The 11890-nt window shown below is 26.1% G+C and overlaps 1 protein-coding gene across 2 annotated transcripts; it reads right to left on the bottom strand.

Annotated features, from left to right (window-relative positions):
• Window positions 1–856: 856 nt before the first annotated feature.
• Window positions 857–10480, bottom strand: LOC119679610 (GTP-binding protein SAR1b-like). 2 transcript variants are annotated; one of them, XM_038092063.1, is made up of 6 exons: window positions 10338–10480; window positions 9208–9315; window positions 6451–6570; window positions 6317–6382; window positions 1081–1316; window positions 857–1008 (listed from the first exon to the last, which is right to left on the bottom strand). In XM_038092063.1, the coding sequence occupies exons 2-6, from the start codon at window positions 9248–9250 to the stop codon at window positions 892–894; spliced, it is 582 nt and encodes a 193-aa protein (XP_037947991.1). In that variant the 5' UTR covers window positions 9251–9315; window positions 10338–10480; the 3' UTR covers window positions 857–891. The 2 variants fall into 2 exon arrangements, with proteins under 2 accessions (XP_037947991.1, XP_037947990.1); XM_038092062.1 differs by lacking the exon at window positions 10338–10480 and adding an exon at window positions 9394–9488.
• Window positions 10481–11890: the final 1410 nt, after the last annotated feature.

Genomic DNA, 11890 nt, shown 5'->3' with positions numbered 1-11890 from the left:
ATAGATATATAGATAGATTTCAATAAATAAACCAGGTATTTTAAAGCTTTAGATAAAGTTTAGAACATTCATTTCTAATATGTAGATGAAATAATATATTCGCTGGGATAATCGACAAGTACAGAACCTTCGGCTGGTGAGATAAATTTCCGATATATCTATGTGTACATATCTAAACACATATACAATATTTTTCGAAAATAAAATCCTACATTACAACAGTTCCATTATATATAAAAATTCTATATTTAACTGATTTACGATATGTGGAATAGTTTAAATTTTTTAAAAATAAAATTTATTAAAAGTATTTAATTTTTTTAACATAAAAACGAGAAGAAAAATAATATAGAAAAAATAAAATTTAAGCTAATTAAAATAAAATGGAAATCGCATAATCGAATGTTTAAAAATAATTTTTTGTATAGTTTTAATTAATATATTAAATAATTAATTAAAACAATACATTTATTGAGTATAGAAAATTGATAAGTTGACAATGCAACCAACAATAATCCCAAAAATATTTATGGCTGCATAAGTTAAAAAATATTTTAATTTGGAAAAAAAAGTATTTAAGATTTTAAACAAAAAAATTGCAAAGAAAAATTCTTCGAATGTTGGTTTTGTGTTTAAAAAAATTTTTTAAAATGGAAAAAAAAATATAATACAACTCTTATTATTGAATTTTAATCAGTTGTTGTTATTTTACGGTATAGATAAAAATGCGTCCAATCCCTATTATTTTGTTGTTAAATTTATGGTTGTTTAAAACAGCCCGCATTTTATGGTAAATTTCTTTTTATGCAATCATGCAATATGTACATTGTTGTTGTATAATTATATTAATTTTTTAAAAAAAATCTTCATTGTTACATGTTTTCCTAATTTTTAATCAATGTACTGCGCTAACCAACGGAAACCTTCACCATAACCTTGCCTTTTCAACACAGAGCACATAAATAACTCTAGAGGACGTCCGGGTAGATCTGAACGTGCTACTTTACCCTGTATAAAAAATAAGAAATAAAATTTTTTTTAGTATTTTTGTTGTTTTGTTTAAAATAAATATGGGTTTACCTTGCCAGTGGTCACTTGATATAGACCAAACACATTCCTTAGTTCATCTTCACTGGCTGCACCGGGTTTATCGATTTTGTTGCCCAATATTAAGACGGGACAATTTGACAGCGCATCGTCTGTTAGTAAAACATCCAATTCATTTTTACTTTCTTGGAAACGGCCACGATCCCAGGCATCTATTAAGAAGACAATTGCATCTACAGCTGGGAAGTAATCTTTCCAAACTCTACGTGCTGAAATGAGAGAGAGAGAGAGAAATTGTGATCATAATTAGTAGAAAAATAAATAAGTAAAATAAAATATAAAATAAATAAATAAAATAAAATATAAAATAAAGTTTATTTATTATAAATAATTAAATGTTTTGTCTTATGACAGGAATTCTCTTTCGAGTAGAAAAGAGGGTAATATTGAGATAATTTTTATCTCGAAAAAAATATTTTAATAGGGTAAGTTCTTGATATGATCGAAGACCCGTTTTAATACTGCGACTAATTATTCATAATTAAGCCAAAAACTTAATTTTTAACCAGGTAAATTTTTTGCATGACCATAGATCTGTTTCGGTTGGTAATGCTTTCATGGGTTAGGCTAAGACCTTTATGCACAAAATCTATAATTGTTGGTTTTAATAATTATAAATTGATATTCATATATTATTATTTATATTTTATTTAAATTTTATAATCTGCAAATCTTCATAATTGAATCCTTTGAACTTTGAGCCGCGGACATGTCCTTGAATATAATCCAAATAATTATTATTGTTAATAGTTTTAATAAAAATCAAATTATTTATGTTTATATTAAAATAATTATATAAAATGTTAATAGGCGTTTTCGAAAAAGTACATCTTTCGCCGCAGAGTTTTTGAGAATCTATTACCATGTTTACACCACAGTTTAAACTGTCTTATTTGAATCGATTTGACTTAACACGAATTTATAAACGTACACAGCGAATCAAGAATTATGTGAATTAATAGCAACTGAACTATGTTAAATGTTGTATAAACTCAATCCATATTAATACTCATAATTAGGGTTGCCAATATTCAACAAAAAATGAAGTCGGTAACTTTTAGTGTGAACGAAAAGTACATACGTATATCGCACACACTTTTATAATACCGACTAAATGATACTTAGTCAATTCTAACTAATACTTCAGCGATGCCATGTATTTAGTTAACTATTTATAATACATTTGTTTAAGTTCACACATATTAAATGTAAAATTAATTATATGAATACATTTAATGACAATTAAATATTAATTATTAAATCAATAAACGCGTCAGTTGGACAAGAATTCATCGGCAAGAATATAGTCATATAAGTAACACTATGGAGAGACAGTGTAAGACATGTGTATAAGATAATAAATATATCTTATACAAGTTATATAGAACATTTAAATTTTTAATTAAGTGGTTTTAAGTAAAACCAGATGTTTAAGAAACTTAAATAATTATATATGATTAGAATTATTGTGACTACTGTTAGAAGCTATAAAGACATATGAAAAACAAATTAAATTAAAAAATATTATTATTACTATTTTAATTAAAAAAAATGTGGGTTTTAATATATTTCAATTTATAAACAAATGGTTGCAAAAATAATAATAATATAATTATTATTGTTAATAATTCAGAATATATTTTACTTTAATTTAATATAGCTTAAATATTATTATTCTTATATTTATAATTTATTTTATATTCATATCCTTTACGGAAACAATTATTTTAAAATCGTATATGCTTATTTACTTATATGCCACATCTAAACATAATAAAACTAACAATAAATAATTTCATAAATCCTAATAAAATTTATATTAATTTTTAAAATAAAAAATATTAATAGAGTATCATATATTATTATTACCGAGTTCGCGATAAAACGAAATTGTTTTACAAGAAAGACAGAGAAATATTAAGAATGCGTTGGAATGCTGTTGAGGGTCCCTATATTGATTATAAACATTTTTGAATATTTAAAGTCAATTATCGAGAGATTCTAATGCGAGTAGACTACAGCCACTCATATAACAATGTGATCAAAAATGACTTTACAATAATCTTTTCCCGATACTATATAGTTATGCTAACATATCTTCCAATTCTGTGAAAATGGTTCAAGGGTCCCTATATTGATTATAAACATTTTTAAATATTTAAAGTGTTTGTTCGAGATATTCGAATGCGAGTATATTACAGCCACTCGAGCACTTATAATCATTAATATACATTGTGATCAAATAAGACTTCACAATAATCTTCTCCCAATTACAATATAGTTATGATAACATATCTTCCAATTCTGGAAAAAGGGTTCAGGTTCAGTATACTACAGCCACTCGAACACTTATAATCATTAATATATATAATATTGTGATCAAAAACGATTTCACAATAATCTTCTCCAGATTGCAATATACTTATGCTAACTTTACTTTCATTCCTAAAAACAATTGTTAAAGTCGCTTTCCAGAATAGTCTTCAAAGCATGCGGGGAGTCGGTTATTATCTTCTTAATCCTATTAAAAGTAGTTCGCTGTAGCTGTTTCTAGAGTTATGGGAATAACTAAAATCCAAATGTGCTTATGCAAGCAAATACAATGATTGTAAAATGATAAGTGTTAACTTCTTAACGAAATAAACAATAGTCAATGTGCCATTTAACAGCAATAAAAACAATAAGAATCAGAAATATAAGGGTATAAGGGCAAGAATATTAAAAAAAAATATTAGAATAAAGTGCCAGCCAACAGCACTCAAAAAAATGAAGAATTAACTGATAATATAACAAAAAAAAAGCTTAACCATATGTAATGTTAAATATTGATAAAATAATTTAACAAGTGATAATTAATAATAATCACAATAGTTTAATTATAATTATAATTATTAGTTATAATTATTAATTATAATTAGTTATTCTATTTCATTAAACTTTTAGCTATTGCTAAAGGTATGTCGCTATAAATTATTTTATTAACATTATTGTTAATTAATATTTATTAATGAGTAAATAATAGAAATATATTTAAAGTGATAGAGCAGTATTTTCTGACTTTAAAATTTCTGTAATAAATTATCTCTAACTCATTACACTGATATACCATAGTTTATTATAATTTCTGTCATTAGTTGATACTTTGTTGTTTATGAATTGTTACTATTTTTAGTTAAAATTACATATTAAAATATATTATCAAAATTATCTATTGAAACGAGTCGTTAATTAATATTTATTAATATGAGTAAATAATAGAAATATATTTAAAGTGATAGAGCAGTATTTTTTGACTTTAAAATTTCTGTAATAAATTATCTCTAACTCATTACACTGATATAGTTTATTATAATTTCTGTCATTAGTTGATAACTTGTTGTTTATGAATTTATACTATTTTTAGTTAAAATTACATATTAAAATATATTATCAAAATTATCTACCGAAACGAGTCGTCGACGTCGTCGTCTCTTAGGGTGATACGATAATGATACATATATACATATAATTTAATCAAATAAATATATGTATATTTTTTTAAAGCACGTTACATTGCATTTTATACTTCTTATCAATTATTGAGTTTAATTCTAATTATTAATACGAGAAGTACGTGCAAATAATAATTTTACTTTTCCTTTAGTATATCAGTATTTGGTAAACAATATTTGCCTAATCATTTAGTGAATGTGATATTTCATTATTTTGGTTATCGGCATTTGTTGTTTAGGTGGTGTTTGGTGTTTGATATGACAAAAATGAGACAGGTTTTTAACCTTAACTACAAGAAAGCTCTTACTAGAAAATAGACAATCACTTCGTTCTTTGTAGTATTTTTAATGATAACTATAATTACTTGAAGGCGAAATTAAGTAATCAAATTACGCAATCCAATGATTTACATAATCTAAAATAAAATTTTTATTTTAATGTAATTAAATATTAAAATATTCCTTTGTTTGGAAAATATTTAAAAATGAAATGTGCCAGCCAAATAAATAATAAAACTAAAAAGAAGGCAATTTTTTTTAGTGATAAAGTAAGTAGGTCTCTGGTTAATATGGAAATAGATATTCTAGATCAGCAATGTGCTTAGAAATCTATAAAAAGACAAAGCAACGCTGTAAACAATAAATAAATAATCATATATTCATATTGAAATTGTGCAGTACTGAAATTTGTAGTACTCCGTATATGACTTTAGAATATAGTCGAATTATTGGTTTAAATAAAAGCTTTTTAAAAAAGTCTATTATTTAGCTGTTGACCAATCAGCCCGTTTCAAAAACTAAATTATTAATTAATAAAAAAAAATTACATTAATTGTTTGAGTAATGCATTAGTGCTTGCTGATGAGCATTGCTGTTTGCATATTGCACTTTATTGCTTTGCTGGCCTATCCACAATGATAATAAGTTTTTATATACATACAGTCGAGTAGTTGATGAAAATATGTAAAATAGTAATTATTTACGGATTCAAGCTAAGCATCGTATAACGGACTTAGACAATCTATTTCTAATCAATTCAAAGAATTTGTCACTAAGCTATGTTCATCTGTTTATATTTTTAAAGAAAAATATGCCCAAAAATGCCAATAGTGCTTATTTAAATGTGGCGACATCGCTTGATATCACCAATGAGATAGTGTTTAATAAATTTTCGAGAATTTTTTATGACTATACATTTTCTAAACTTTGTTTAATAACTTAAATATATTTTTTATTAGACTATAAAAATACACTATTATTTTTCTAAATAATTTTTATTCACATTTATAAATAATATCTGCAACTATATTACTAATTTGAATTAAACTCATAACTGCACTTCTTATAAAAAACATCTCAACTTTTTAGATTAGATAAAAATATTTAAAACAAACTTAATCGACTTAAGTAGTGATTAAAATAATAATAAAGTAAATATACTTAAAATAAACAGTATTCTGAATTTGTTAACCTGAATCTGATAACCTTCAGTTATCTGCTAACTGGAGTTTTGTCACTGTCATGGCTCCATAATCACATACATGGCTATCGGTCCACGGTGTATTGTCTAATGACAGTAACCGAACACGGTGAAGGCTAGTCACCGGAGAAACACCAAAACAAAAAGGTTCTTAGCCCTAGAGACTATAATCTATCTGATGGCATACTTTACCCCATCCCCATCCTATCCACATAAGTTGAAATAAAATTAAACTTACCTTGAGTGTGACCTCCTAAATCGAATGTAGTAAAACGCATATTTCCAATTGACAGCTCTTCCGATGCTAAATTATATCAATATAATTATTATATTATATATAAAAAAATGTATTTTATATAATGTAGAACTTACTGGGATGTAATGTTGGAACATGCTGTGCCAACTTGTCATCTTTGAGCATATGCAATAATGTCGTTTTACCAGCATTATCCAAACCCAGGAACAATAGTTTTCCAGACTTTTTCCATAATCCTTAAAAGAAACAATATTAATAAATGAGATAATAAAACTAATTAAATAAGCAAGAATCTTATTTAAAAAAAAAATGTTACAAAAAATACTTGGTAAATGGCAATGAACTTGAAAACCAGTTAAAAGTGCTGTCTCAACATTTAATAAAAAAAAATGTTCTTGATAATCTTAATTTTTTTAATTATTTAAAAAAATGTTTACCAAGTTAAATTATTAAAATTGTAAAAAACAAAATTCTTAAGAATCAATTAAATTTAATTATATATTATAGGTTTAACGGAATTAGTAATTTGCAACACGTCATTATTATCTTTATTAACAAATTCTTCTTCGTTCATATCTTATTACCATAATTTTTTATCAAGCTGAAGCTGTTTGTTTGGTTTATTTATATGACGTGTTCTTACACCATTGGAAGATGGATAGTTAATTCGATGGTTTGGAAATTCTTTACATTATAGAAAATGTACTTAAGCTTCTTCAATTATAACAGAATGCTGAGATTAGTTTTTCAGTTAATTTTTAAATTACAACCATTTTTCTAGTAAAAGAATCAGTTTAATATACTGAAATAGAAACTAGTAAAAACTCATAGAACTTTAAGAAACTATAATTAAGGGCTTCACTGCTTACTTAGAAAAAATCTTATTCATTATTTAGATATTATAGATTATTAACAAAATTTTAAGAGAAATGATCACAACTGATTACTGTAAAAGGAAATCAATAGATGTAATCTAAACTAAAAGGGAAGCAACCATCTATATAAAATATTATACAATATAATTTTAAATATACAACAGAGATTTTTATAATTAATTTAAAGATTTCATAATTATTTTAGTCTCGAATCATAAGAGAAGTTTCAATAAAAACAACTACAAGGAATACAATAGAGTATAAAAAAGGAGATATCAAGATGATATTAGAGAACTCTAATATTGTTTACAACATAAAACTATAAGCTACCTTATATTGATCATTAAGAAATCTAGAAGTCTTCAACACGAATGGCACTCCATTAAATTTAACTGTATATATTACATATAATGTAAGAACTTCTATATAATGTTAAAGATCATTAAGAAATCTAGAAGACTTGTGTTTGACATCTTAAGAATGATCTTAAAATCCACGATTAGTGAATATAAAAAGGCAGAATCTTTCTTATAAACCTACAAAATCAGATAATTATTTAATTTTTAGTATTTGTAATTTAACTAATTGTAATTTAACTATATCACAAAATTAGATTCTAAATTATTTTACGTCATTTTTGGTCTCCTTATCTTATCTTATCTTATTATTCTAGCCTTCATATTACTGATACATTTTTTTACTTTACAAGGTTATATTTCTACACCAGTGCTTTTCAAGCCAAAGCCAGTGTTTCCGGTTTTTTCAGTAAATCGGAAATATATTCAATGTATTATTTATATTATTTAGAGCTTGTGTGGAACCAAACAAAAAAAAAACACTAAAAAATAAGTGAACTCGTTACTATCTTTAATAAAATTTTATAAGGTTCGTTAAAATCATTTATATATTTTGTAAGGACTGCTACCAATAACTTTTGAAATAACAATATCGTGATTTGCAATATTTCATGGACCCATTGTGTTAATGGTATGAATTAGTAGCGGTCCGCTTAAGTCTAAATCTAAAGGTTAGCGTACAAACAATTCCGAAAGGCATGATTGTTGCATCAAGCTTTAGTGAAACAATTTGACAAATCTACGAATTTGGCTAAGTCCCTTATTTTGCAATAGCTTTAATAAGTCGGTAAGAAAAGGAGTCCAAAGATTTTAAAACCTCTCTTGGTGCATTATGGACACTGAAACATGAAGTGGATTACAATTTCCTTCTTATAGGAAAGTCATTAAATGGTAGATGCAGGTTATGGCATGTCTTCTTAGTACGCAGTGAACAGTCAGCAGCGATACATTAATCCCGATCAGATTACACTTTAGTTCAAAAACCTGACTGGTGCCGTTTGGGCCAGATCGATTTAAAGTTCTGATAGAAAGGGTTAAATTTCCCAAGTTTGTTTAGTGATGCTCAGGTATATTGATTGCCAGCTCGGCCGTTACAAGTGGATTATCAATATCTGAGAAATAAATATCATAGAGCAGAGTCCTGCTTTGACAAGTTTGGTCTACCCTACGATTGTCTGAGATGTCGCTGTATACAGATACAAATCTAAGTAAGACACTGACACATCTAACTAGCACATTAGAGAAGACTATTGACATTCTGTTGGCAGTTCTGCTCATTTTGTGTTTTGCCATGCTTTTCAGCACACTCTTCTCGTCATATGCCAAATCCACTAGAATCAAAGAATGAAATTTATAATCCACAGTCATTTATGGCATTGTGTTCTATATAAATATATTTATATATGTAGTATTCATAAGAAGATTATGTATGTCTCTGTATATAAAGCAGCTGATGATCGTTGTCAAGTATTCACCTTATTTTTTTTTATTAATTTTTGCTTTGTTGGCAACTTTTCAACAATTTCATTATGAATATTTACTAATTACAGAATACGTTCTTTGTTTATTAAAGATTAAAATGTTTTTTAATAAAAGCGTTGCGAACACCAAATATTTGCAAATCTTACTTATGTCCACTTACCTAAGTAACCTAAAACACCAGTGAACCAGTCCCAGATGAACATTTTTGTGTTTTTTGTTTTGTTTTTATTGCAGAGGGAAAAGGTAATATAATTAAAGAGTTGTTATGCTGAAATGGAAAGAAAATTTAAAAATAAGTTTTAGAAAAGAGTTTTATGCAATTTATTATTAATAATGACAAACAGACTAGATATTTTTTGACACTTGACTTTTCCTTATTGAAGCTTTGAGCAAATCTTAACTGCCTCGATTTGGTAGGAGAATGCTTTGGTAAAAATGCAAGTAAAGTTAAATTTTAGTTAAATTATTTTCCTTTTTTTTTAAGTGAAAGTTGTTCACTTTTCAATACCAAAGATAAAAAAAAATTCACTTTATTTTTTTTATATTTAAAATGTAACAAAAGAAACAAAGAATTCTAATCAAAATAGAAAAAATAGAAAATTTAAAATGCGTACAAGTTCAATGTTCATTCAAGCAAAGAATACTTGTTAAAAAAAAAAAATTTATATAAAAAATTAAATAAAATTAACACATGTAAATTATTTGCTTTAAACGTAATTACACGGATTGATTAGAGACGGAATAGCAAAATGTGGTCTAGACGGCGTCCTTGACACGCATGAAAGTAGTTCAATAATTTTTTAAACAAAATTTAAACAAAAAAAAAATATATAAATTTTTTAACGTGACAATAAACAAACTACGTTACACTGTTAAAAACGACTCAGAAATAAAACAATAAGAAAACAAGACTTTGCTTCCGTACACTGTTGGCCTATGGCCTGACACTCTGTTACACCACCTCGCACAAAACCAAGCTCCGCTCGCACTTGGCACAAAAAAAAAAGAAAAAAAGGGTTAAAAATATTTCGTCACTTATTTCATAAATTGCAAGTAATTATTACAAATATGTTTCGATGATTGGAGTTTTTATATTGTTAACCTGTTCCAGTTCTTCGCAGAGCACTTAATGATTGTGTTTTCGCCTCGCCCTACCCGCACTAGACTTGACCAATCGTTGACACACAAATCGCACACAATTTCTTACTTTACTTTTTCAATAAAGCACAAAACGTTTTGCAATCTTTCAACTGCTATTCATTATTTGAAATTATTCAATATAATATTTACCTACTAAATATACCATACAAATAAATTAAAAATTTTCACACACTCGTTGAAAATTTTTAATTTATATTTGGTTATTTCTGTGCTTCTGTGATAATTTCTTTTGCTGGTTAACACGACGACAACAGCAACGATAAGGCAGTCTACTTGTTGGTAATATAGTTTATAAATGTCAGACAACACGACAATTGAATTATATTAGTTTTTATTGACTATACGTAAAGTATAGTTATCTCTTTTAAACTAATAGAATTTTGCTATATTTTGAAAAAAAAGTTGGCACCAACTGTGTTATGCGCCATCTATAGGAATAATATGAAGATAGTATTTTGTATAAAATCAAAGCAAAAATTATTACGTTTTTTTAAATTAAAAATTAATGTGTTTAAATCACTCATAATTAGATTTATTACAATATTAAATAAAATATTTTATATAACGTGTACGTTTTTGTATTTCAGATTGGTATAATAATTGTGTAAAATTTATTACAATAATACAGCGTTACACTGTGAAAAATTTTGTGTACATAAAATACTTATATTGTAATTAATAGAATTATTTTACCCATATATGAAAAAGAGAATTTTTTTATGTGGACCGGGAATATATTAGATTTATTATTTATTTATTATTTTGTGAAACCAAATAAAAAGCACTAAAAAATAATTTTAATGATTAGTTTATAAGGATAAGTTTTAATTTATATTATATTTATATTTAATTTATATAGGGCTAGTCTGTACGAGTAGACTATATAATGTAAAATACTACAAGTAAATTAAACCACATAATAATATAGACCGTGTGCGAGTTTGAGTAAATTGAGGTAAAGTAAATTTAAAATTTCTAAGAATTTTTTGCACTGCACTTAAGCAAATATTTATTTATTGCACTTATTTATTATTTTTGGTTAATAGATTTCAAATTTATTTATTTATTTATTAAAAATCTTATAAAATTTTCATAGTGGTAACACCTAATTTATCTAATTATTTTTTTATTTATCCTGCACGAAATTCTGGAGAATTCGTTGCATTCGCAACAACATTCGCTGCATTCGCAACAACATTCACTGCCATACCGACATAATTATTCTATTTCTTTCAATTTACCATCAATTTACTCGAACTCTCACACGGCCATTAAACATAATTGTAATATTATTTTATAGCATGTTTAGATTTCGCTTTAACTTGCGTGAGTCAGCAATTTTTCCTTAAAAAAGTTAATGGGTCAGTTTTACAGTGTTCACTCATTGCACATTCACATTGTCTCATTGAGGCGGTTTTGCTCACTATAGCCATAAATGAGGTTGATCTTTCATACAAATATATTTCATATTAATGAGCTTTTTATCAATAAATCAGCTCATTTAAGTTCGCCATGTCGAATGCAACCCTTAGAACTAAATTCCTCACAAGGTAAATGACCAAAATTTGATATACATGTATGTATGTGTTAGGCGAACAATAGATCTTTTAGGTCGGGGTGCATTCATTGCCTATTATTTAATAATAATGTATGTGGCACATGTTTTATATGTAAAATTTAAA

This window comes from Teleopsis dalmanni, chromosome 2 (genome assembly GCF_002237135.1).
Source record: "Teleopsis dalmanni isolate 2A chromosome 2, ASM223713v2, whole genome shotgun sequence".
Taxonomy (NCBI): Eukaryota; Metazoa; Arthropoda; class Insecta; order Diptera; family Diopsidae; genus Teleopsis; species Teleopsis dalmanni.
This window is presented reverse-complemented; position numbering and strand designations above follow the sequence as displayed.